At 36.2% G+C, this 23416-nt stretch overlaps 2 protein-coding genes across 3 annotated transcripts in view; both read left to right on the top strand.

The window, feature by feature from the left end:
* grifin (galectin-related inter-fiber protein) overlaps window positions 1–3439 on the top strand; it is a 12509-nt gene extending 9070 nt beyond the window's left edge. For both annotated transcript variants that reach the window (XM_048192712.1, XM_048192720.1), the window contains exons 2-4: window positions 1762–1841; window positions 2549–2711; window positions 2819–3439. In XM_048192712.1, coding sequence (XP_048048669.1) covers window positions 1762–1841; window positions 2549–2711; window positions 2819–2983 — 408 coding nt within the window. In that variant the 3' untranslated portion in view covers window positions 2984–3439. The remainder of the gene's footprint in view (window positions 1–1761; window positions 1842–2548; window positions 2712–2818) is intronic.
* A 3536-nt stretch (window positions 3440–6975) lies between these two features.
* Window positions 6976–9848, top strand: LOC125269741 (neuropeptide FF receptor 2). The gene is made up of 2 exons (XM_048192698.1): window positions 6976–7301; window positions 8031–9848. The coding sequence occupies exon 2, from the start codon at window positions 8203–8205 to the stop codon at window positions 9490–9492; it is 1290 nt and encodes a 429-aa protein (XP_048048655.1). The 5' UTR covers window positions 6976–7301; window positions 8031–8202; the 3' UTR covers window positions 9493–9848.
* Window positions 9849–23416: the final 13568 nt, after the last annotated feature.

The following is a 23416-nucleotide window of genomic DNA, read 5'->3' as shown; positions in this document are numbered from 1 at the left end:
GTGAATTGGGATTTTGCCGACCTTACTAGCCAATTAATATTTAAAAAAAAAAAAAAAAAAAAAAAAAAAGGGGGGGGGGGGGGGGTTTCGTTCATCAGTAATGGATGAGATCAGTTACTCAGTTGTCTGTGTGAAATACTACTGCTTGTTAGATTATTAATGCCATAGATAGCTTCAAGCTACTGAATATTGCTTTAATGTCTTCATTTCGTTCTTAAATGGCAATAGCCATGCAGTAAAACAAAGGTCTATCAATTCTTGATAAAGTCGGAGATGAGTTTCCTGAATGGATGTCTGTCCAATTGTAGCTTCAAAAACCAATGATAGGCTTATAAATCTGATGATATTTGGTCATTTGGACAATATCAGCATTGGCTTTCACTTGTGTCAGTTCCTAAATTTACCAACAGCTATGTCAATAGATGGATCATATATATATATATATATATATATATATATATATATATATATATATATATATATACAGTACTGTGCAAAAGTCTTAGACCACCACCAGCAGCTTTGTTATTTTAACAAAGTTTTAATGACCATACATATTTATTTTTTGATCTTTATTACGATACAAACAGAAAATACAGGAAATATGTACACAAAATGTAAAAAAAAAAATCTGCAAAAAAATGGCTTCTTTAAGCATTTTCTTCTTTGAGAAAATGGAAGAAGTCTAGGAGGTCCACTTCTGTCTATCAGTCCATGCGTGGAAAATTTATTATTTTGTCTTTTTCTTAGCCAATCAGAATCATTCAACCTGAAGTAATGACATAGTGGACTCTGTTAGAGTATAATTGTTGTGGAAATGTAAATGTACGGAGAGCAGCCTACGAATTCCTTGTGAGTCTTGAAGCTGAGTTCTGCTGGTGAAACTGCAAACTATTCTTCAGTCAAATTTTCTTCAATTTATTATTATTTTTTTTAATTCACATTCACATTTCCACAACAATTATACCCTAACAGAGTCCACTAACTGCATCATTACTTCAGGTTAACTGATTCTGATTGGCTAAGAAAAACATATAAAATTAGTAATTTTCCACACATACCCTCAGTCCCAGACTAAAATGCATGTTTGAACTGTTTCAACTGAAAGAAATTTGCTCTGAGATATCTCAAAATATGTCAGTGCAATTGTTTTGTCTCAAGATGCACATCACTAATATTTTTTTTCTAAGACACATTTATAAAAGTTTCTTAAATGCCCTAATTGAACTAAGGCCTAATCCTGGCTTAGGCTAAACCCTGTCTGTGAAACCGGGCCATAGACTGATAGACAGAAGAGGACCTCCTGGACTTCTTCCAGTTTCTCAAAGAAGAAAATCTGAGAAACTTCTGATCAGATTTTGAAAGTTCTCTTGGCCTTCCAGTCCTTTTCAACTCCATTCCCTCCAGGTGCTCAAGTGTAAGGGGAGGTCAGTAAATACTTGCCACTTTAGCCAATAGGTCTTTTTTTTTTTTTTTTTTTTTTTTTTTTTTTTTTTTTTTTGCTTTCTGTTATTTAAAACTGCATGCAAATTTCCTTAAGACAATGTCTTAACATAATGACTATGTTAATGCAACTGGCCCCTGATCTATATATATAGGCCTTTATTATACTTATATATTATATATAATTATATCAACCACCTTGCTCTCTATTATCAGTATCGTCATAAACATCAGCCTTCAATCCTAAATGGATTGACCACAACTCAGTACTACTCAGTGAAAGTGATGATGCTTGTTATTATGTATGTTTCTAATCAGTTTGAGGCATCCTGTCCTGAAGGTCTGTGTCCAGGATGGAGTATTATCCTGAAAGGAGAGACTCCAGCAGAGGCCAGCAAGTAAGTCCTCAGCCCCTCTAAAGCTCATTGTCTTAAAAAAAACATTGGGTCTTGTTCTTAAAAAAAAAAAAACCCTTAGGTGTTGTGCTACTATACAACTATAGATGATATTTGCTTCTTTTATCACTCTTCAGAATGGACCATGAGATACAGAAGAGAGATTCAATACTGATTCTGTTCTGTGAGAATAAAAATATCAGTAGCAATTTTCTGTTTTTCTCAAATAACTCATATTGATGACTCATATTGATGACTCATTCGTCAGGTTGTTTATAAAGAATAACTGCAATGTAAACTATTTCAGATCTTGGAAGAATAATAATAAAAAGCTTAAGTAGTAGATCAGAATGTAATACATAATAATAATATAGCAGTCATAGGAGACACGCATGCATGTGTCAATTCATTTATATGTTATTTTCGTTAGAACGCACAAGAGAACAGATTTATCCTGGGATCAATCCAGATGCGGTTCAATTATTATTCCTTTATAGAGACAAACACAAGCTAAAATATAATCTGGGCCAAACGTGATTTTCTTTCATCTTTTCTCGTTAAAATTCACCTATAGGAGAGTGACGGACAACCGCTCAAACACAAGCGCCTCGTCTTAGCACAATGATAGCCCTTCAAGCAGCTATTTCAGCTTCAGTATTGGCCAAAATGATTTGTTCATTATAGCGTTTGGGTCTTTCTCTGTCCTCAAGGTTTGAAATCAATTTCCTGTGTGAACGCGATGACAAAGTAGCTTTCCATTTCAATCCCCGCTTCACTGAATCAGATATCATCTGCAACTCCTATATGGCCAACCACTGGGGGCAAGAGGAGAGGTGCAGCAGCTTCCCCTTGGGAGTAGAGGAGCCTTTCCAGGTGATAAAGCATCCTGAGAACATTTTTATTGACAAGCAACAGGAATAATTATGCAATACGACTATGAGTGAGCGATTTAATCAGCATCGACTCCTGTCTCTCAACAGATTGAAATTTACTCTGACGATGATAACTTCTACGTTTACATTGACGAAACCAAGGTGATGCAGTATAAGCACCGGGTGGAAGAACTGAAGACCATCACAAAAGTACAAGTGGTGAATGATGTCAATATCTCCTCTTTAGAGATCACCAAAAAACACTTCTACTGAGGGTGGATAGTAAGGTCAAGCAGATGAGTCATTTTGAGTGAGCCTTATTTTTGTTTACAGTGGGTTATTGTTTATTACATTCATGTTTTCACACTTTTCATGCTTCTTGGGTTCATCTGCCCATAGAGATGTGATTATTGGTATTGACATGCCTTTCATTTGAATCTGTCAATAAATGGAAGGTTTAAAAAAAGATTCATTAAAGACTCGTCTGGTCAGTTTTCTGGGTGACTTCCTGTTTTCGTCAGTGTCAAAAAAGATTCTGCGGATCCATCTTGGCCTGCTTATAAGAAAATGTCCTAAGAAATCAGTACTAAAAATATGCTCACGTCTCATTGAATAACAACACAAAAATCAATAGTCTCGTTCTACTGTGACATCACATGTATTCTCTGCCAAAATACCCAAAATGTTTCACATTGTCTTTGCAAAGAAGGATTTACTGTAGAATAGAAATATAAAATGATACATAGTACAAATGTTACAGTTACCCAAACTGACATAAAACTCTTAGGACTTTACAGTTCAGAATTTGTGGTTGGTAAGATGTTTTTAAAAAGAAGACTTTTTTTTGTTTGATCAAATATTCTAAAAACAGTAATATTGTGAAATATTATTACAATTTAGAATCATTTCTATTTGAATATATTTTAAAATTACATTTATTCTTGTGATGTCAAAGCTGAATTTTCAGCATCATTACTCCAGTCTTCAGTGTCACATGATCCTTCAGAAATCATTCTAATATGCTGATTTGCTGCTCAAAAAAACATGTATTTTTATCAGTTTTGAAAATGGTTTTGCAGCTTCTTATGTATGTTTATTGTTTAGGATTCTTTCATGAATAGCAAGCCCAAAAGCATTTATTTGAAATAGAAATATTTTGTAACATCATAAATATCCTGACTGAATAAAAGTATTCGTTTGTTTAAAAAAAAAAAATCATACTAACCCAAACTTTTGAATGGTAGTGATAAGTGGTCAAAAACTTTCTTTAATCATTGATAATGCAGTATGTTCCCATTTTTGGGCAGATACATGACGTCAAAGATTGCTGACAGTGTTGGTCTGTAGCCTGACAGCCACAGGCAGACTAAATATAGTTCGTATAAAGTGCTTTAACAAAGTACATTACATCATAAGAGCATCCCATCATATAATGCTGTTAAACCTGAAAAGCCATTAAAAGCTGATAATAGGCTGTTTAATGGCAGGTGTGACAACTTTCCCCATATAATGTGACAAAGTGAATGTCTATGTAAAGTACATTTTCTTCAACAGCTTTTATATAGCTAAGGTTTTAAACTGCCTGTAGTATATACAGGTGCTGGTGATATAATTAGAATATCATCAAAAAGTTGATTTTTTTCACTAATTCCATTCAAAAAGTGAAACTTGTATATATTCATTCATTACACACAGACTGATATATTTCAAATGTTTACTTCTTTTAATTTTGATGATTATAACTGACAACTAAGGAAAATCCCAAATTTAGAATATTAAGACCAATACAAAGAAAGGATTTTTAGAAATCTTGGCCAACTGAAAAGTATGAACATGAAAAGTATGAGCATGTACAGCACTCAATACTTAGTTGGGGCTCCTTTTGCCTGAATTACTGCAGCAATGCGTGGCATGGAGTCGATCAGTCTGTGGCACTGCTCAGGTGTTATGAGAGCCCAGGTTGCTCTGATAGTGGCGAGTTTGCTGGCCAATTAAGAACAGGGATACCATGGTCCTTAAACCAGGTACTGGTAGCTTTGGCACTGTGTGCAGGTGCCAAGTCCTGTTGGAAAATGAAATCTGCATCTCCATAAAGTTGGTCAGCAGCAGGAAGCATGAAGTGCTCTAAAACTTCCTGGTATACGGCTGCGTTGACCTTGGACCTCAGAAAACACAGTGGACCAACACCAGCAGATGACATGGCGCCCCAAACCATCACTGACTGTGGAAACTTTACACGGGACCTCAAGCAACATGGATTGTGTGCTTCTCCTCTCCTCCTCCAGACTCTGGGACCCTGATTTCCAAAGGAAATGCTAAATTTACTTTCATCAGAGAACGTAACTTTGGACCACTCAGCAGCAGTCCAGTCCTTATTGTCTTTAGACGCTTCAGACACTGTCTGTTGTTCAAGAGTGGCTTGACACAAGGAATGCGACAGCTGAAACCCATGTCTTGCATATGTCTGTGCGTAGTGGTTCTTGAAGCACTGACTCCAGCTGCAGTTCACTCTTTGTGAATCTCCCCCACATTTTTGAATGGGTTTTGTTTCACAATCCTCTCCAGGGTGCGGTTATCCCTATTGCTTGTACACTTTTTTCTACCACATCTCTTCCTTCCCTTCACCTCTCTATTAATGTGCTTGGACACAGAGCTCTGTGAACAGCCAGCCTCTTTTGCAATGACCTTTTGTGTCTTGCCCTCCTTGTTCAAGGTGTCAATGGTCGTCTTTTGGACAACTGTCAAGTCAGCAGTCTTCCCCATGATTGTGTATCCTACAGAACTAGACTGAGAGACCATTTAAAGGCCTTTGCAGGTGTTTTAAGTTAATTAGCAGATTAGAGTGTGGCACCAGGTGTCTTCAATATTGAACCTTTTCACAATATTCTAATTTTCTGAGATACTGAATTTGGGATTTTCCTTAGTTGTCAGTTATAATCATCAAAATTAAAAGAAATAAACATTTGAAATATATCAGTCTGTGTGTAATGAATGAATATAATATACAAGTTTCACTTTTTGAATGGAATTAGTGAAATAAAACAGCTTTTTGATGATATTCTAATTATATGACCAGCACCTGTACAAATCAATTTTCAAAAATAATCATACCCTGAGAAATATTAATTTATTCATTCATCTGTGGCTGTGATTGTATTTGTGTTCTGATACGTTCTGAGCAGTGTTGTGGAAAGTTACTTTTATAAGTAATGCATTACAATATTGTGTTACTAATTATTTGAAAAAGTAATCTGATTACATAACTCAAGTTACTTGTAATGCATTACCCACAACAAGACATGTGCCGATATTCGCTAATATATCACGATAATGAATATGTACGATATTGTCAACGCGTGAACTTCAAAATACAAGAAATAATTATTTGTTACGAATTATTCACATTTTTATAATGCATTTTAAGAATATTTTCCCCATCAACTGTACAAAATGCATAATGCCCCTGTATGCTGCGTCAAAGTAAACAAGCCCAACGTGCATGAGAAGCACACGGTGCCGCGCTGAATGAAAGTGCACGTTCACTCTCTGACAGCAGTTGAAACTGATGGAACAGCAGATGGAATTTCTGCTGATGGAACAGCAGAAATGCAGCGGTTACCCCGGAAACAAAGCAGCTGCGCTACTGAACAGTATTTAAACTGCTTCAAACAGCCATTCAGTTTTTTGTATTCGCAATGTTGTTCATCACAGCACCAAATACTTAATACTTAAAGGACTTAATAGGCTATAATGATTGAAAATGTTCTGATTATTTGTTATTGTTCAGTAAAACTTAGTGACATAAGGCTTCATTAGTTAACATGTTAATTCATTATTACCAAACTGACAATGAAAAATATGTATACGCAGCAATTAACACAACATGAAAATATAATACCGTCACATGCCTACCCCCAACACTGGTTTTGAGACTTGAGAATTGCCATGGTTTGTTTTATGGACATTTTTTTCCACTCATACTCATTAAGTTTGGACCAGTAGATCACACACTGATCAATATCATCATACTGGACTAGCTATTGACTGGCGCTCCATTGATCAACTGTTTGGTGTGCTTGCTTGTTTTGTTTTGTTTTTTAAGCACTTTGTGAGCTATATTAGTAAACATTATTGTTATTCATGATTATTATTATTACTCATTTGAATGACACGGATGATCATGTGATCTCATGGCGGCACCCATGATGGGGCGACCTTTTTCCTTGTGGAACAAGATTTTTCTTTAAAAAATGTCTTTTGTAGAGTTCATTTCATTCGAGTGTACACTATTTTAATGAATTTCTCAAAAGTGTCGTTCCTCTCGTTGTGTGTACAACTTTTTAATTAGCAAAACATTGGTGAGTGGAGCTTTAATTTCGTAGCCAGTGTGTGCGGAACGATGAAGTGAATGAGAAAACTGCTCCCATCTCATCAGTGACACGCATCGCCTCCGCCAGCAGAGAGTCGTGTGAGCCACATCCGCAGACACTCATTTCTTCCCATCAGCTGGAGATGAAGTAGATACACACTGAACACAGTCCGTCCTCTGACTGCACATGACGCGCGCACACCTGCTACTGCACACATATCGGTATGTACTTCTATTTCTGATTGCTTCTATCCTGCGTAATTTTGATGCAGTTTGCATTGTACTCCAATGCATGACAGAAGTAAATAAGGTTAAAGTGATTAATGTGTAATATGTCAGAGAAAAGAATCGCTAATAGGTACTTAAAAACAGATGTGTTTACAACACAGTATTAGCCTACATGCAATTTATTATGTTTAAGCAGCTAGTAAATACAGAAGATTTATTGTTGCTCCAGATCCTTCATTCCCGTGAGTTTAAGTAATTCACAGTTTAATCTTGATTTCGAAGAAAAAATAAGCATGCAATATTAAAAGACAGATTTATTTCTGATACTTATTATTAATGATCCTGTGCTGAGAGTTACAATTACTTAATGCTTGTTTTCTCGGTTTTGTTGGTTGGTATAGCAAATAACTAGCTCAAAATGAGATTGATTTTGTAAAATTGTGTGCATAAGTAACATCACACAACATCAAACACTCTTTGTTCTGGTTAAGCAGCTGATTTATTGTAACAGCGACTTATTGTGGTTTGCATAATTCACATCTTGCCTGACAAAAGAAAAGCTTGTAAAGAAAATTAAACTAATATTAAAAGAGAGAGTTATTTATGATAGGCTATCACTGATCAGGCAGTAGATTGTAAGGCTTACAGTTGAGTCAATGCAATTGCTTGGATTGCTTATCTCGTAATTTAATTTCCCTCCTAATGTGTGTCGTGTTTCCGTAGAGGGCAGTTGGCTAAATGATGGATTTCATTACCTTACTCCTTTTGGCTGAAGATGACGATGCCTTAAGCTTTAGTAATCGACTCTGGAATGTCTGATGCACCCTTTGGATTCCAACTACCGCATATCAAAACACCACATATCTCCTGAACCTTTAAGGGACACAAAAGGAATATGAATTTCACTGCAGGCTTGCTGAAAAATGAGCCTCTGCTCTTAAACACCTTGCTGTCCTTGAATGCCTCTTTCCACGGTGCCGAGGACTTCATGAGCGATGTTTTCCTCCATCAGAGTGGAGAGCTGGAGAGGCTGCTGCTGCTGACGATCAAAGAGCCCACCACCATCGCTCTCACGGTGATGTATTCATTATCATTTGTGGTGGGATTCATTGGAAACCTCATGGCTATTCGAATGCTTACCTGCCAGAAGAGTAAGAGGATGCAGAGCATCAGTGCCACCCGGAGTTTACTCATCAACTTAGCAGTGTGTGATCTGATGGTGGTTTGCATCTGCATGCCCATCACCCTCGGCCACACCATTTATACCGCATGGGTGTACGGAGACCTCCTGTGCCGGGCCGTTCCTTTCATCCAGGCCGTGTCCGTGTCGGCCAGCGTCCTCAGTCTGACCGTCATCAGCGTCAACAGATACTACAGCGTTCACAGCCCGCTGAATTCCCTCTCGTACTTCACCCAGAAGAAGATCTACATCACCATTGTGTGCGTGTGGGTCTTGTCCTCTGCCATTTGTGCGCCTTTGCTCTTCATGATCAAGCTGGACAAGATCCACTTGATCGACATCGCCGTGCCAATCTGCAGAGAGCTCTGGCCGCAGGCTAGACTCAAGCAGGTCTACAACGTGCTCCTTTTTGTAGCTCTCTACTGCATCCCTGTGACCTTTAACCTCATCATCAGCTTCCTGACTGGCCAGAAGCTCTGGAGGGCTTCTCAACATTTCTCAGACTTCGATCCACACAGCCAGGCCTTGCACGCCTCACGTCTGAAGATGCGCAAGAAGATCGCCAAGGTGGTGGTCACTTTGGTCCTCCTGTTCGCCGGCTCCTGGCTCCCACTCTACGTAGCAGACATCCTCATTGACCACGAAGTTCATCCCCCTAACTGGGTTCTGCAGACACGCCCTTTCGCGCAGTGGTTGGGCCTCACTAACTCCAGCCTCAATCCCATCTGCTATTGTTTCTTGGGTGATTTGTACCGCTCTGCCAGAGCAGTCAGGTCCAAGTATCATCAGAGGATGCTCTCCATCCTTAGATCCTCCAGCTCTTTTAAACTGTCCAGTTTGCTCTCTCTCAAGAAGCAGAAATCTTGCCGGCGAGAAGGCGCCGTAAGCCAGGTGTCAGAGGAGACTCTTTCTGATTGGTGTTCCAACAACAGCCAGATGGTGTCTCTCCAAAGCCTCTCAGAGAAGATAATGTCTACAAGCAATCTTGAGTTATCCAACTTGTAGTCACCTGAAAGGACACATGGCACTTATAAAGGGATAGTTCACCCAAAAACAGCTTCTTTTGTATTCCACAGAGGAAAGAACGTCATACAAGTTTCGTAACACCATGAGGGTGAGTAAATAATGACAGAATTTTCATTTTTGGGTGGACTATCTCTTTAAGTATTGTTCATTTTCATTGTAGTACTGTCAAAAAGCATGTGATTCTGATGATTTGATGCAACATCAGCATAATTTGTGTTCGTAACTAACCATCCACAGTTACATTGCATCGTGACCAGTGTTGGGGAAAGTTACTATTATAAGTAATGCATTACTATATTGCGTTATTCCCCTAAAAAAGTAACTAATTGTGTTACTTAGTTACTTTTTATGAAAAGTAATGTATTACATTACTTTTGCATTACTTTTTCTCATCTGTACTGGGCTTGCTGAATGTTTTCGTGCAAGTGAGATGAGTAAATGCATGTTCACATTTAGTCTAGAACTACAGTAACCATCACGTTTACACAGCGCACACAACGCCTTTGCACTACCCTATTTCTCTCAACATGGGGACAGGTGAGCTGTCCGTCAATAAATGTGAAAACAAAGTAACTTATGTTACTTATTTGAAAACGTAATTTGGATATTTTGTTGTAAATTGAAAAAAGTTTTGCGTGACTTTACTAGTTACTTGAAAAAGTAATCTGATTACATAACTCAAGTTACTTGTAATGTGTAACCCCCAACACTTAATATTTCACACGTTACATGAATATAAGTTGCTCGATGTAAAGTGTGACTTCCTGTAAATAAAGGACACTGTTTTATATAGACATCACTGATCCAGATTCTACATAAAGGCTGAATTAAGGCAAAGACAAATGTTCACATATGAAAATGTGATAAAATGTGAATCAATGCGATAAACTTTTTAATTTGAATGAACAGATGTTCAAACAAAAACGAACATTCACATGCAGTTAATGCAACAATTTTTGGCAACACTTTATTTTAGTGTCATTGTTACATATGTTACATGTAGTTACTGTTGTAATAACTATAAATTTTGCATAATTACATGCATCTAACCCAAAATCAAACCTAATCCTAAACCTATAGTAAGTACATGCAGTTACTTAATATTACTCAGTACTTAAAAATATAATTACAGTTGTAACAAAGACACCTTAAAATAAAGTGTAACCCAATTTTTTTACAGAGAGGTGTTATAAACTATTTTCTCTCACATTAATTGGACATTATATAAGAAAGAACACTAGGCAAGCAATCAAAAAACAATGATCAACACATGAAAGTTTGGCTTCTTGAAATCAAGTATGCATTGCACTGTGAAGACTGTTATGTCAAAGAGCTATGACTTGGTGGAGTTCACAAACAGACTATTCTTCTAGGTGACAGTGAGTAGTAGAGGATCTGGCGCTCATTCTTTGTAGCTTACTCTTGTATTTGGTGTGGTTTGATAAAAACCATAGCAAATACAAAAATCTTAATGGTTGTTTGAAAACATGTATATACAGTGTGACTACCTTTATTCTCTGAGATAGACAGGTGTCAGAAATGGAAAGTTGCACAGCACTGCTTACTACTTTTCTGTAAGCGCCATCTACTGTCAGAGAGTTAATTTGCATTTAAATTCAGTCCGTCTGTTGGGTTTTTGTTGTTGTTTTTTACTCTTTGGTCTGAAAAGATGAATCAAATGCAAAAATCAGAACAAATTTTCTTGCCGAACATATGTGTTGGTGTAAACAGGCCTTTAATAAAAAGTAGGACAGAGTTATTTTAAATCATGGGTTTTCAAACTGGGGTCCAGGGTGCCACAAAAGGCCACTAGGAGCTAAACAGAAAATTTTGATAAAACAAACAAACATAATATTGTACAAAATGTATTATTTAGGACTCCTAAAGTTAACTTCAGATAGTGATTAAACATGTTTAACACAGTGTACAGTTTTTTAATTAGCAAAAATTGGTGAGTGGAGCTTTAATTACGTAGCCAGTGCGTGCAGAGCGATGGAGTATTAAAAAACAGCTGTGTTTACAACACAGTATTAGCCTACATGCAATTTATTGTGTTTACGCAGCTAGTAAAGACAGAAGATTTCTTGTTGCTCCAGATGCTTCATTCTCTAGAGTTTCACAGTTTAATCTCGATTTTGAAGAAAAAAAATAAGCATGTTATATTAAAAGACCTATTTCTGATACTTATTATTAATGATCCTATGCTCAGAGTTTAGTTTAATTATTTCCGAAGTACAATTACTCAATGCTTGTTTTCTCTACTGGTTTTGTTGGTTGGAATAGCAAATACCTAGCTCAAAACTGTCTGAAATGAGAATAATATTGCAAAATTGTGTCCATAAGCAACATCACACAATATCACACACTATTTATTTTGCTTAAAGGTGCCCTAGAATCAAAAATTGAATTTACCTTGGCATAGTTAAATAACAAGAGTTCAGTACATGGAAATGACATACAGTGAGTCTCAAACTCCATTGTTTCCTCCTTCTTATATAAATCTAATTTGTTTAAAAGACTTCCGGAAAACAGGCGAATCTCAACATAACACAGACTGTTACGTAACAGTTGGATCATTAATATGTATGACCCCAATATTTGCATATGCCAGCTCATGTTCAAGGCATTAGAAAAGCCAGTATTAACGTCTGGATGTGCACAGCTGAATCATCAGACTAGGTAAGCAAGCAAGGACAACAGCGAAAAATGGCAGATGGAGAAATAATAACTGACATGATCCATTATAACATGATATTTTTATAGTGATATTTGTAAATTGTCTTTCTAAATGTTTCGTTAGCATGTTGCTAATGTACTGTTAAATGTGGTTAAAGTTACCATCGTTTCTTACTGTATTCACGGAGACAAGAGAGCTGTTGCTATTTTCATTTTTAAACACTTGCAGTCTGTATAATGCATAAACACAACTTCATTCTTTATAAATCTCTCCAACAGTGTGTAATGTTAGCTTTAGCCACGGAGCATTATCAAACTCATTCAGAATCAAATGTAAACATCCAAATAAATACTATACTCACATGATCTGATGTATGCATGCAGTATGCATGACGAACAGCTTGTAAAGATCCATTTGAGAGTTATATTAGCTGTGTGAACTTTGTTTATGCACTGTATTATAGTCGAGAGCTCAGGGCGGGGAGCTCGCGATTTAAAGGGGCCGCAGCCTGAATCGGTGCATAGTTAATGATGCCCCAAAATAGGCAGTTAAAAAAATTTATTAAAAAAAATCTATGGGGTATTTTGAGCTGAAACTTCACAGACACATTCAGGGGACACCAGAGACTTATATTACATCTTGTGAAAGTACGTTCTAGGGCACCTTTAAGCAGCTGATTTATTGTAACAGCGACTTATTGTGGTTTGCATAATTCACAATTTATTCTTGTATGACAAAAGAGAAGTTTGTAAAGAAAATGAAAATGTAATATTAAAAGAGAGTTATTTGTGAATATATCATTGATGAGGCAGTAGATTTTACAGTTAAGTCAATGCAATTGCTTGGATTTCTTATTATTTCTTATATTTTAAATCATGGGTTTTCAAACTGGGGTCCAAGGCCCCACAAAAAGTCACTAGGAGCTAAACAGAAGATTTGAATGAAAAAAAAAAAAAAAAAAAATTACAAAATGTATTGTTCAGGACTCCTAAAGTTAACTTCAGATATGAATGAAACATGTTTAACACAGTAATTTTACAGTAAACACATTTACCAAACTGAATATTCTTATTGTTTCATTATGCTTTCTAAATTTGTGCATCGCTCTTTCTATATGACCTACATGTATGTTAAAGAATAGTTTGTATTTGTGTCCTACTGATTTTCTCTTTACCACCATTGCCTTTAGCTTGAGGTTTGTAGCAATAATTTTTATGTGTTTCAAATTATATTTGCTGTGAAAACTGCTATTGCATTGAAAAGAATATGGAAAATAAATGAATATAAAAATTTTGCAGGCATCAAACTGTACTCTAATGGTAGTTAAAAAATACACTGTCGACATTTTTCTGAATTTTTCAGCTATTTTAATCACTTGCTTTGGCTTTAGAACAATAACAATATAAAAGCCAATCATTCAATTGTCTTTATAGTATCATGTTTAATATTTTTCTCATACAATGTTAATGGGTCTTTACATATAAATATACATCGGGGTCCTTGACTTAAAATGTAGTAATTGTACAGTGTATTACATTGATTTCTCATACTTTCTCTATAAACATAAGCGTGTACTTTTGCATTCATTCAAATTTGTCATTTTTCAGGAAATGGTCAGAGAGAATGTATAGGTCCTAAATGCCTTGTAAAAATTCATTGAAATTCATTTTAATTAAATGTACTGTGCTTGATTGTGAATAATCCTTTGTACTTGCCTTTTCTAATGGAAACCAATGTGAAGAGAACCAGAGATGGTTCACTAAGTAAAGCTGCCCTCAGATCTTTTGATGGGAATAGATCCATACACTGAAGAAGAGAATATAATGAAGTATAAACACTTCATTTCTGTTATCATGAGACTTTGTGAGAAGATTTACAAAAGCAAAAGATAGACAAAACAGAATTCATAAAAGTCTGAATGACAGTGGAAACACTACAATAACAAAAGAGTATGTGAAACCATATAACCATGAATCCTCGTCTCAGCAAGAGCTCCATCTTTTTCTTCCACAGACGCTAGCATCGCCCTTCATATTCATGCCAATTCTGATTAGCAACTGTCACATCACTCAATATGCAGAATGGTGCTTGATTAGCCTATAATACGCAATAATGGTATTTATGATGGTATACGCTGATGAATAGTAATTCTGTTCAGGAGAGAGACAGACCGCAGCAGTTATTAACCCAAGCTCAGTTGCACGTCTTTCACAGGAACTGGGCATAATAGAAAGTGCAAGGAGCACTTTTTGAATAATAAAAAAAAAAAAACAACTCAGAATGAGCGAATATCTGGAAGATAGTATCATTCCTCCAGATGCGCTGACGTATGTTTTGTAATCTGACACCTTCTCCATTTATATCTGGATGCAAGAATATTCCAAATAAAACTCGATTTTATCAAACTTAACTGAATATGACAAATGAAGTGCCTTGTTTTTTTTTTTACAACTCAAAAACATTGAAGTTTGACACCAAATTGAAATTCAATTTGTAATCTAGATCTACACTAAGATCCATGGCCAATGTAATAAAGAATTGCAAAACGTACTTGTGATGTACTAAGTGTACATGTTAATGTTTTTATCTTTACTAACATACCAATGGGCCCAAATATCTTGTTTTTTTCTTTGTAAAAGTAATAACGTACAACAAATTCAGATTTTTAGATTCCAGGTCACTAATGAAAGAAGCAAATGTGTAACAACATTGATCATGTGACTCTTTGTACCATTGTTCAGATGTTTTCTTCCATTGAAGCTCAAGACGTTCTTTGGACTCTTCTAATAGTCTGATATTTTTAGCATTCATTTTTTCTATTTCTTATATTTATAATAAATCAAGACAGCCATGCAAAAAATATCAGATATTAGAACAGTCTGTGCTGTTATTGTTGAGTAAGAATTTAATGACCAATTGAACCTTCGCTGGGATTTTGATTGACAATCGATCTAACCAATCATAACGCTAAATCCACCAGTTTTTCCGACAAAGCAGTCAGGAGAGTTAGTAGATTAACCTTGGTGGACTTGAACTTGAAAAATGTTTTTCCGTGTTTGAAACAACATTCCTTCTCATGTTTATTTGATGCTATAAATTAACTAGTTAGGAAGAGATGATCAGTTCATGAGCCACTTGAGCTGAGGCGCTACAGCAATCTGTCATGACACATAAAAGAACCACAAAATGGTTTTTATCGTTCGAATTTCTTAAAAAAACTACACAATTTTAAAGCTGGGACTTTGTTTAATATTATAAGTAACCTGCTCTGTCTTGTCTGTCGACGTGTTGTCAGTGTCCTCTGTGCTCCGTGATGTATTTTTCACTTTGTGTGGCGTGACAGCGCCATGGCTTGTCGTACAAAGCAACAGTAACTAAGGGGGGCGGGTCTTTGCGAAGGGTCAATTACACAGCAAATCCTCTAGTCTTTTGCGCTGTCCAACCCAGCCTGTGTTGCATTTGTTTAGGCTATCTCTTTTTTGATTATGCAGTCAACTAATTCCATTAACCCCAATCTTGGCATGGCTCAAATGAAACTCAGTCAGGCATTTCAATCTCTGCACCGTTTATATCTAAGAACATTACAGGGTAATATCTGCTTCAGGTACAATATCTAATATTAATAACCATTTATGTTCTAAAGGGTTCAGTGCATGTAATTGTTTGCATGAATTGTGTTATTGTATCAATGTTCACAGAGTAACCGATTAACAAAAGATAAAAATATATTTTTTACAGTTCGACTCTTGTCATGCCAGTGGGCTCTAATCTGTCACTGAACAGATCATTTTAAACCTCTGGGTCCCTTTTAGGACAAGCCATTTCCCTTGGCGGCCATCTTTGAAACGCCTCTCGGGCATGCAAGTGCAGCTCCTGTCTCTTTGAATGGGGAAACATCAAATTCTCCAAAGCTGTTTGCCAAGCTTTCGATTAAATTTCATATTTGAAATCACCAATGAAATCTGACAACAACTTTCTCATAAATTTTGTTTCTAAACGCTCGAATCATGACAAAAAACGGTATTTTTCAGGCTGGATCAAGCTAATGCGCATACGCAATCCTAAATGCGTGTCTCTTGTGTCTCAAGGTGCGTCAAAGTCCCTTTAAGACAAGTCATTTCACTCGACGGCCATCTTTGAAACACCTCTCGGGCATCCATGCAGCTCCTATCTCTTTGAATGGGGAAACATCAATTTCTCCAAAGCTGTGAAACCAATGAAATCTGACAACAACTGTCTCATAATTTTTTTTCCAAACACTCAAATCATGACAAAAAAAACCTGTATTTTTCAGGCTGGATCAAGCTTATGCGCAGACCTAAATGCGCGTCTTTTGTGCCTCATTTCGGAGGCTCGAGTCTGACTGTTTCTATAGACCTCTTTGGAGCAGACGTCACAATTACGTCACTTGCAGCTGCGCGCGCATAGTGGTTGCAGAAAAATAGCGGTAGCAATTGGAGGAAAATGTGCAAAATCCACAGAATAAGAGAAAAACGTTTTGTTGTGCCTCTGGATGTTGGAATCGGAATGCAAAAAAATATAGTCTTCATTTTTAAAGAAAACCATCGTTGAAAACGTCGTTTGAAGCTAAACAGAGACGTTTCACAGACTGGACTGATGACACCTGCAAGGATTAGTCTACTATTAAAGCAGGAATTTGATGTAAACAGTAAGTCTACATAATATTCACATATACAGTTCAGAAGACATACATACATAGCAGTTACAGCATGAAATAATATTTAAACCTATAACATTTTACATAGATAACTTTTAAACATAGTCTATAAAATTTTTATTTCACAATTCTGACTTTTTTTCTTGCATTTGCGTGTTTATGACTCCCAGTTCGGCCATTATAAATCGCAATTGTGAGTTTATTTCACAATTCTGAGGGGAAAAAAGTCAGAGTTGCGGGATAAATTGCAATTCAGAAAACGAGTATAACGAGTTACAGGATAACGAGCATATCTCACAATTCTGTTTTTCTTTGTAAGAAATGTGAGATATAAACTCAGGTTTGCGAGAAATAAAAGTCAGAATTGTGAGATATAAACTCAAAATTAACTTTTTTTAATTCTTTTATTTCGTGGGTTCCATAGACTGCTACTGCTCAACTGTCATTTTCTGCAACCAGGTAGGCTCCGCCCATAAAAAACGTCATCGCTGTTTGCAAACACCAAATTGGTCTATAGAAACCGGTGCTTCTAACGGCTGCTGCTGTGACGCGATGACTTTACCAGTCGGCGATTGGCTCTTATTTTGAAAGCGGGACTTATTCCGCAATATAGCGCGTTACACTTTCTCCCATTCAAAACAATACGAGTGACATGTCTTGTGTTATTCTATAGTCTTTGGGTGCGTTCATGCGGCCTCGCAATTCCTTTAGTTATGAGATTCTAGCTTGTAAAAAGCGTTCACGTCCTCGTAGAGCTCGTAATTACAGCTTGTAAACTGGGAGTATTCTGAAAGCTCCCAGATGTACCACGTGGCCGCTGTAGATTCGTAGGCGTTGATAGTGGTGCCATGGAAATGCATAATTCCCAGTCCAAGGACGTGAACCAAAGCCACTGGAAGGCAAGCCTGCAACCTTTAGCCAAAAAAGCATAACGGCTAAAGCTAACGCTCCGCCCCCCGAAGGGAATGAGACCGGAGGCTGTTTTTTGAATGGAAGTCAATGGATGAGAGGCTTCACTATGCTGATTAAACAGCTTTTGTGGGGAAATAGCTAATCATTTAATTAATGGACGGCCTGTTTGCCAATCTTCAGAATGTTTTACACTAAACAATACCTTCGTTGGGAACTATGTGTAGATTTTAGCTTGATAAAAATTAATTTTTTTAAGAGAAGGCAGACTAGGGAATGTTGCGACTGACGTCACTGCCATTACATGATAGGCTGAGAGGTGCCGCACGTGATTAAGTTAGCCGTTACACTTTCTCCAATGGTAAGAGATACAGACCCTCTTATCTCCCCATTATATACAATCTCTGCGTGAACAGCTCTGAGTACGTCACGTGTTGTCATCTCAAGATTCCGGTAAATACGAGGTGGCGCGAACGCAGCATCATTTCAGAGGCGCGCGTCTGACTGTTTCTATAGGAACCGGAGCTTCTAACAGTGACATGATGACTTTACTAATCGGTGATGGGCTCTTGTTTAGAAGGCGGGACTTATTCCGCCATATTGCGCATTGCACTTTCTCTCATTACAATACAAGTCTTGTGTTATTCTAACATTCTAACATAATTCGAATAGGACGAATAAAATTCTGTAGTCCTTGGTATTAATAAGGAGTTGATTCTCTCAGCTGCTTCTGCTTGGAAGTTTTCCATTAGAATACATGACTGCTGGGCTCTGGCTCGCTACCATTCTAATAAATCATTCCAAAATCTTCAGTGGGGTTCAGGGTCTGGGCTTTGTGCAAGCCAGTATAGTTCCTCCAAGATAAATTAAATATTGTACAATTATTTTCAATTAGTTTCACACCAAAATTAATTTAGTCTGTAGTAGATAAATATGGGGGGGGGGGTTTACATACATCATTCAAAAGTTTGTGGTTGGTAAGATTTTTAAACTATTTTTAAAGCAGTCTTTGAACAAAAATATAGTGGAGACAGTAATATTTTGAAATAATATTACAATTTAAAAAAAAATCAAATTGTAATATATTTATAATGTCATTTATTCCTTTGACAGTACAGCTGAATTTCAGCATCGTTACTCCAGTCTTCAATGTCACATCATCCTTCAGAAATCATTCTAATAAGATGATTTGATGTTCAAGAAACATTTCTTATTATCAATGTTAAGTCAAGTCAAAAACTCATCAAGATTCATCAAAACATCATTTTGAAGAAATAAAGTCAAGTTCATGTAGATCAAGTGCTGAAACCGTAATACCTTTGTCCAGGATTCTTTGATGAATAGAAAGTAAAAAAAAAAAACAGCATTTGTTTGAAATAGAAATCTTTTGTAACATTGTAAAAAATGTCTTTGATCATTTAAATGTGTCCTTGCTGGTTCACCTTGCTGTATTAATTTCTTTCAGAAAACAACAACAACAACAAAAAAAACATTTAAACAGAAAAAAAAAAACATACTGACCTTTTGAAAGGTAGTGGCTATTAAAGCTAAAGGGTTACAACCATCCTCAGTCTCTTTTTTTTTTTTCAAAAGCATTCATCCAACAAATGAGACAAAATGGGATCATTCAAATGCTTTTGTCAAAAAAAAGAAAAAAAAAGAAAAATGCCTTTGAAAAGCTTTTAGTGGTAGTAATATCTCAAATACCTCAAACATAAATTTATGAAATACATATTTAATATTATACTGATGCTTTCAGATGTACTTCTACAAATGGCGGAAGAGTTTCAAGACCATTATGTACTACCAAGCATGTACAAATGTATGGAGCAAAGCCATGTCATGTCATCATTATGAGTATAAGGGAAAGACAGAAGAAGAGAGTCTAATGGGTGTCTCTAGTGCCTCTATTCCTAACCCTGTTGATCACATTATTTCCTGAACCATTGATCCAACCTGCAACAATCAGTTCAAGTATACCCATAGATTCTCTTCCTTCCCGGTGCAAAAGTGACTCATTTTAACCCTGGTTCCACTTCCATTAAGCCCAGCAGGGTGAGTCAGTGAATAAATACAGATAGTCACATATCATCCAACTAATTACATCTACAACATTCCCTTTAATACCACTCATTTCCTAATATAAATCCTAGATACCTGAGAGCACCTGCTACAATCTCATCAGCAGTGCAGGTTGATACACTCGTGCTGATCCACTCACTCATAATAACCACTTCCTTCAAAAACTTCTCAAGGTCATCTAAAGTAAATAATGTAATGCCACAGCATAACCTATAGCTCCAGATAACCAACATAGGCCAATTAGTATGCTTGTTGTGTTCCAAGTATGCAAGTACAGGACATGATACTCTATATGCAGGTGGTTTAGTATCGAATCCATCAGTGACATCAGAGGACATATATGATATACGGCTAAAGCAGATGCTCAAGAAGCGGATCCCTAGAGCTCTTTTGCTTTGATCCATTAGCTGTGGCGCATCAACTTATGCCCACAAATTCTCTCAAGATGACAAAGGGAAGACCAAAGGGAATATAAATATAAGGATTGGATGCTGCAGGATATAGTTAAGTAAAGATTGGGCTTTTGGTACATCAGGATGCAGTCAGGTGAATGATGACTTCAGAGTTCACCTGAATCGCATCTAGAGTGATAAATCATAAGTAATACAGTTTAAGTGCTATTGTCTCCGATTTTTAGATCTTTAGATAAGCTTGTTTATGATAACCGATAAATTACACCTCTGCACAGTTCCCAAGCAGGGTGTCATGAGCCACAAATGGACTATGTGTATAATCCATTGAGAGATTAGATCTTTAGGTCTTGCCTTTCTTTGGGTCAATGACAAATGACAGTGTCAGTGATGGAAAAAAATCTTTTAATAGTCTAGTTTTATATGTGTGTCTAGTAAATAGAGATGCAATATTTGTATTCATGTTAACAAACGTTTTTACCATTTTCAAAAAAAAGTTAAACTGAATCACTAAAAATATCATGTGGCATAACCATCATGTAAAAATATCATATTTTCCTTACACTTTGAATACATGTTAGTGTACACATTATTATTTTTTTGTTTGTTTATATATATATATATATATATATATATATATATAGATAGATAGATAGATAGATAGATAGATAGATAAATATATATATATATAAGATTATATTGTAGAAGATTATATTGTGAGAAAGAGCTCGAGTGAGGGAGTTTATTACCTGCATTCAGATTTAGCATTATCCTTCAGGTCAGTCCTATGTTCATAATAAAAAATCTGTTTAAATGTCCGATGTATTATCTTGTCTTTTTAACAGTTAAGGGGTTTTTCCGTGACTGACAGCGCTAGTCAAAGCATTTGTCAGTTGCGTCTTGTTTCGTGTTCACAACAATTCAGTCTTTTCAATATAAAAGTTTTCGCTACTGACTGACACACTCTCATAAGGCGATCTTTGCTGCCATCTAATGGTGTAATAATGTAACTTCTGTTGCTGTTCACGGTCAGGGACTATTTTTTCTGGCGGAAGGAAGACTTTAGTGAAAGTTTACTTCATGAAAGTCGCATGGTATATATAATATTGTATATAAGATTTATATGTATTTTGACAGAAAATAAAGAGATCCAGACCAAAAAACAAGAGCATGTCTGACCCCTTTCATGACATGATTTCAGCATTTTTCAGAAAGCTGTTGTACCGCAGGCCATAAGCCCAGCCTGGCATCTTTTCAAAAACATGTTTACAGGACACTTATGTCCTGTGGAGACAGCAAAGTGACAGCAAGTCCATCCCTATGATGCTATCACCTCCTCTGCAGAGGGACGGAGGTTTTGACTTTAGTGACATGGCAGATGTTTGATGGCTTGCTTTAACCCTCTGTCTGCAGTCATATCGCCTCAGTTGTCATAGCATTCCATCAAGAGAGGAGAAGAGGGGATGAGTGCTGCTGCTGCATATAAATATCTGCAATCATCTCCCTTGGTTATATCCCGGGGACACGCCAGCTGGCCTTTAAAAAAAAAAACTGCTAACAGCAAGGTCAACTAACAGCACTATTCCAAGAACCTTGAAGTAAAGAACATCCACAGATATTGATGGAAATCTCGCCTGCAGTTTTCCTCAGAATTCAAATGTGTTCTAAATTGATAATAAAATGTACAGGCATATACTTTTCTTTTTCTTGGACTCAACTGAAACCAATGTTGGGGAAAGTTACTTTTAAAAGTAATGCATTACAATATTGTGTTACTCCCTGAAAAAGTACTAATTGTGTTACTTATTTTTTATGTAAAGTAATGTTATGTTACTTTTGCGTTACTTTTTCTCACCTGGGCTGGGCTTGCTTGTTTGTTTTTAATAACAAAAAAAAAAAAAAAGATCTATTATTGGCAAATGTAAAAGCTCTTTCACACCGAAAGTGAAATACATAAGCAAATGCAAATTCACGCATGTACAGTAGAGGGCGCAACTCAAACAAATCTTTCAGCTGTGCTGCCATTCTGGATTGAAGAAGAATAAGATACAGGAGAAGAAAGTTAAACATTCTTACTTCAGCAATAAAAACAAAAAATTTAAGCACAAATATGATGTTTATCATTTCATTTATCAAGTCATTTTTGCTTATTAGTGTGGTTGAATTGCATCATCGAAGTTCAGCAACAAAGACATTTCTTAATAAAGTGAGATTAAATACATAAAGTATATTTATGTAATTTAATAGAATTATTGCTGGTTTGCGTAACATTATGAATTTGCATTTTTTACACATTATGAGGAATACTGAATCTGTTTTAGTGCAAGTTAACCATCACGTTTACATACAACGCACACAACACCTCTGAACTTTCATGGTTTCTCATGGATAACATGGAGACAGGAGAGCTATCGGTCAATAAATAGGGAAACTTGTGTTACTTATTTGAAAAAAATGAACTCAGATATTTTATTGTAAATTTAAAAGTTATGCATTACTTCACTAGTTACTTGGAAAAGTAATCCGATTACATAACTCGCGTTACTTGTAATGTGCTACCCCAAACACTGACTGTACACAAAAATCTTTTATGGTGGCCTAATAAGTAAATTGATTATCATGTTGATTATAAGGTTGGCCAAATGCTTTACTCAAAGATTTTGCATGATTGAGCAGATAAGGTTGTATGAAAAGCTTATATACTAACATGGTTTGGGCATGTTTTATGCAAATTACTAGCTGCAAGTACATGGTTCAATGAGAACAAGGGTTAAGATTAGGATTTTATAGTATTTACTCTTTTATATATATATATATATATATATATATATATATATATATATATATATATATATATATATATATATATATATATATATAGCGCCTACTGTTAATATCAATCAGTAAATACTATAAAATCCTACACCTTTCTCGAAATCTTAACCCTTGTTCTCATTGAACCGTGTGCCTGCAGAGAGAATATAGTTCTGGGAAACCATTAGTGGGGGAACTTTTCTCGCCCACTAATACCAGCAAAAATGAAACTTGTTGTGACATTAACATTTGCCGGCCCCTTGATCTAATTCAATAAGAGGGCAGTGCATTGCTTGGCATCACTGATTTCATTGTGAAAGGGAAAACATGATT

This window comes from Megalobrama amblycephala, linkage group LG1 (assembly GCF_018812025.1).
Source record: "Megalobrama amblycephala isolate DHTTF-2021 linkage group LG1, ASM1881202v1, whole genome shotgun sequence".
NCBI lineage: Eukaryota > Metazoa > Chordata > Actinopteri > Cypriniformes > Xenocyprididae > Megalobrama > Megalobrama amblycephala.
This window is presented reverse-complemented; position numbering and strand designations above follow the sequence as displayed.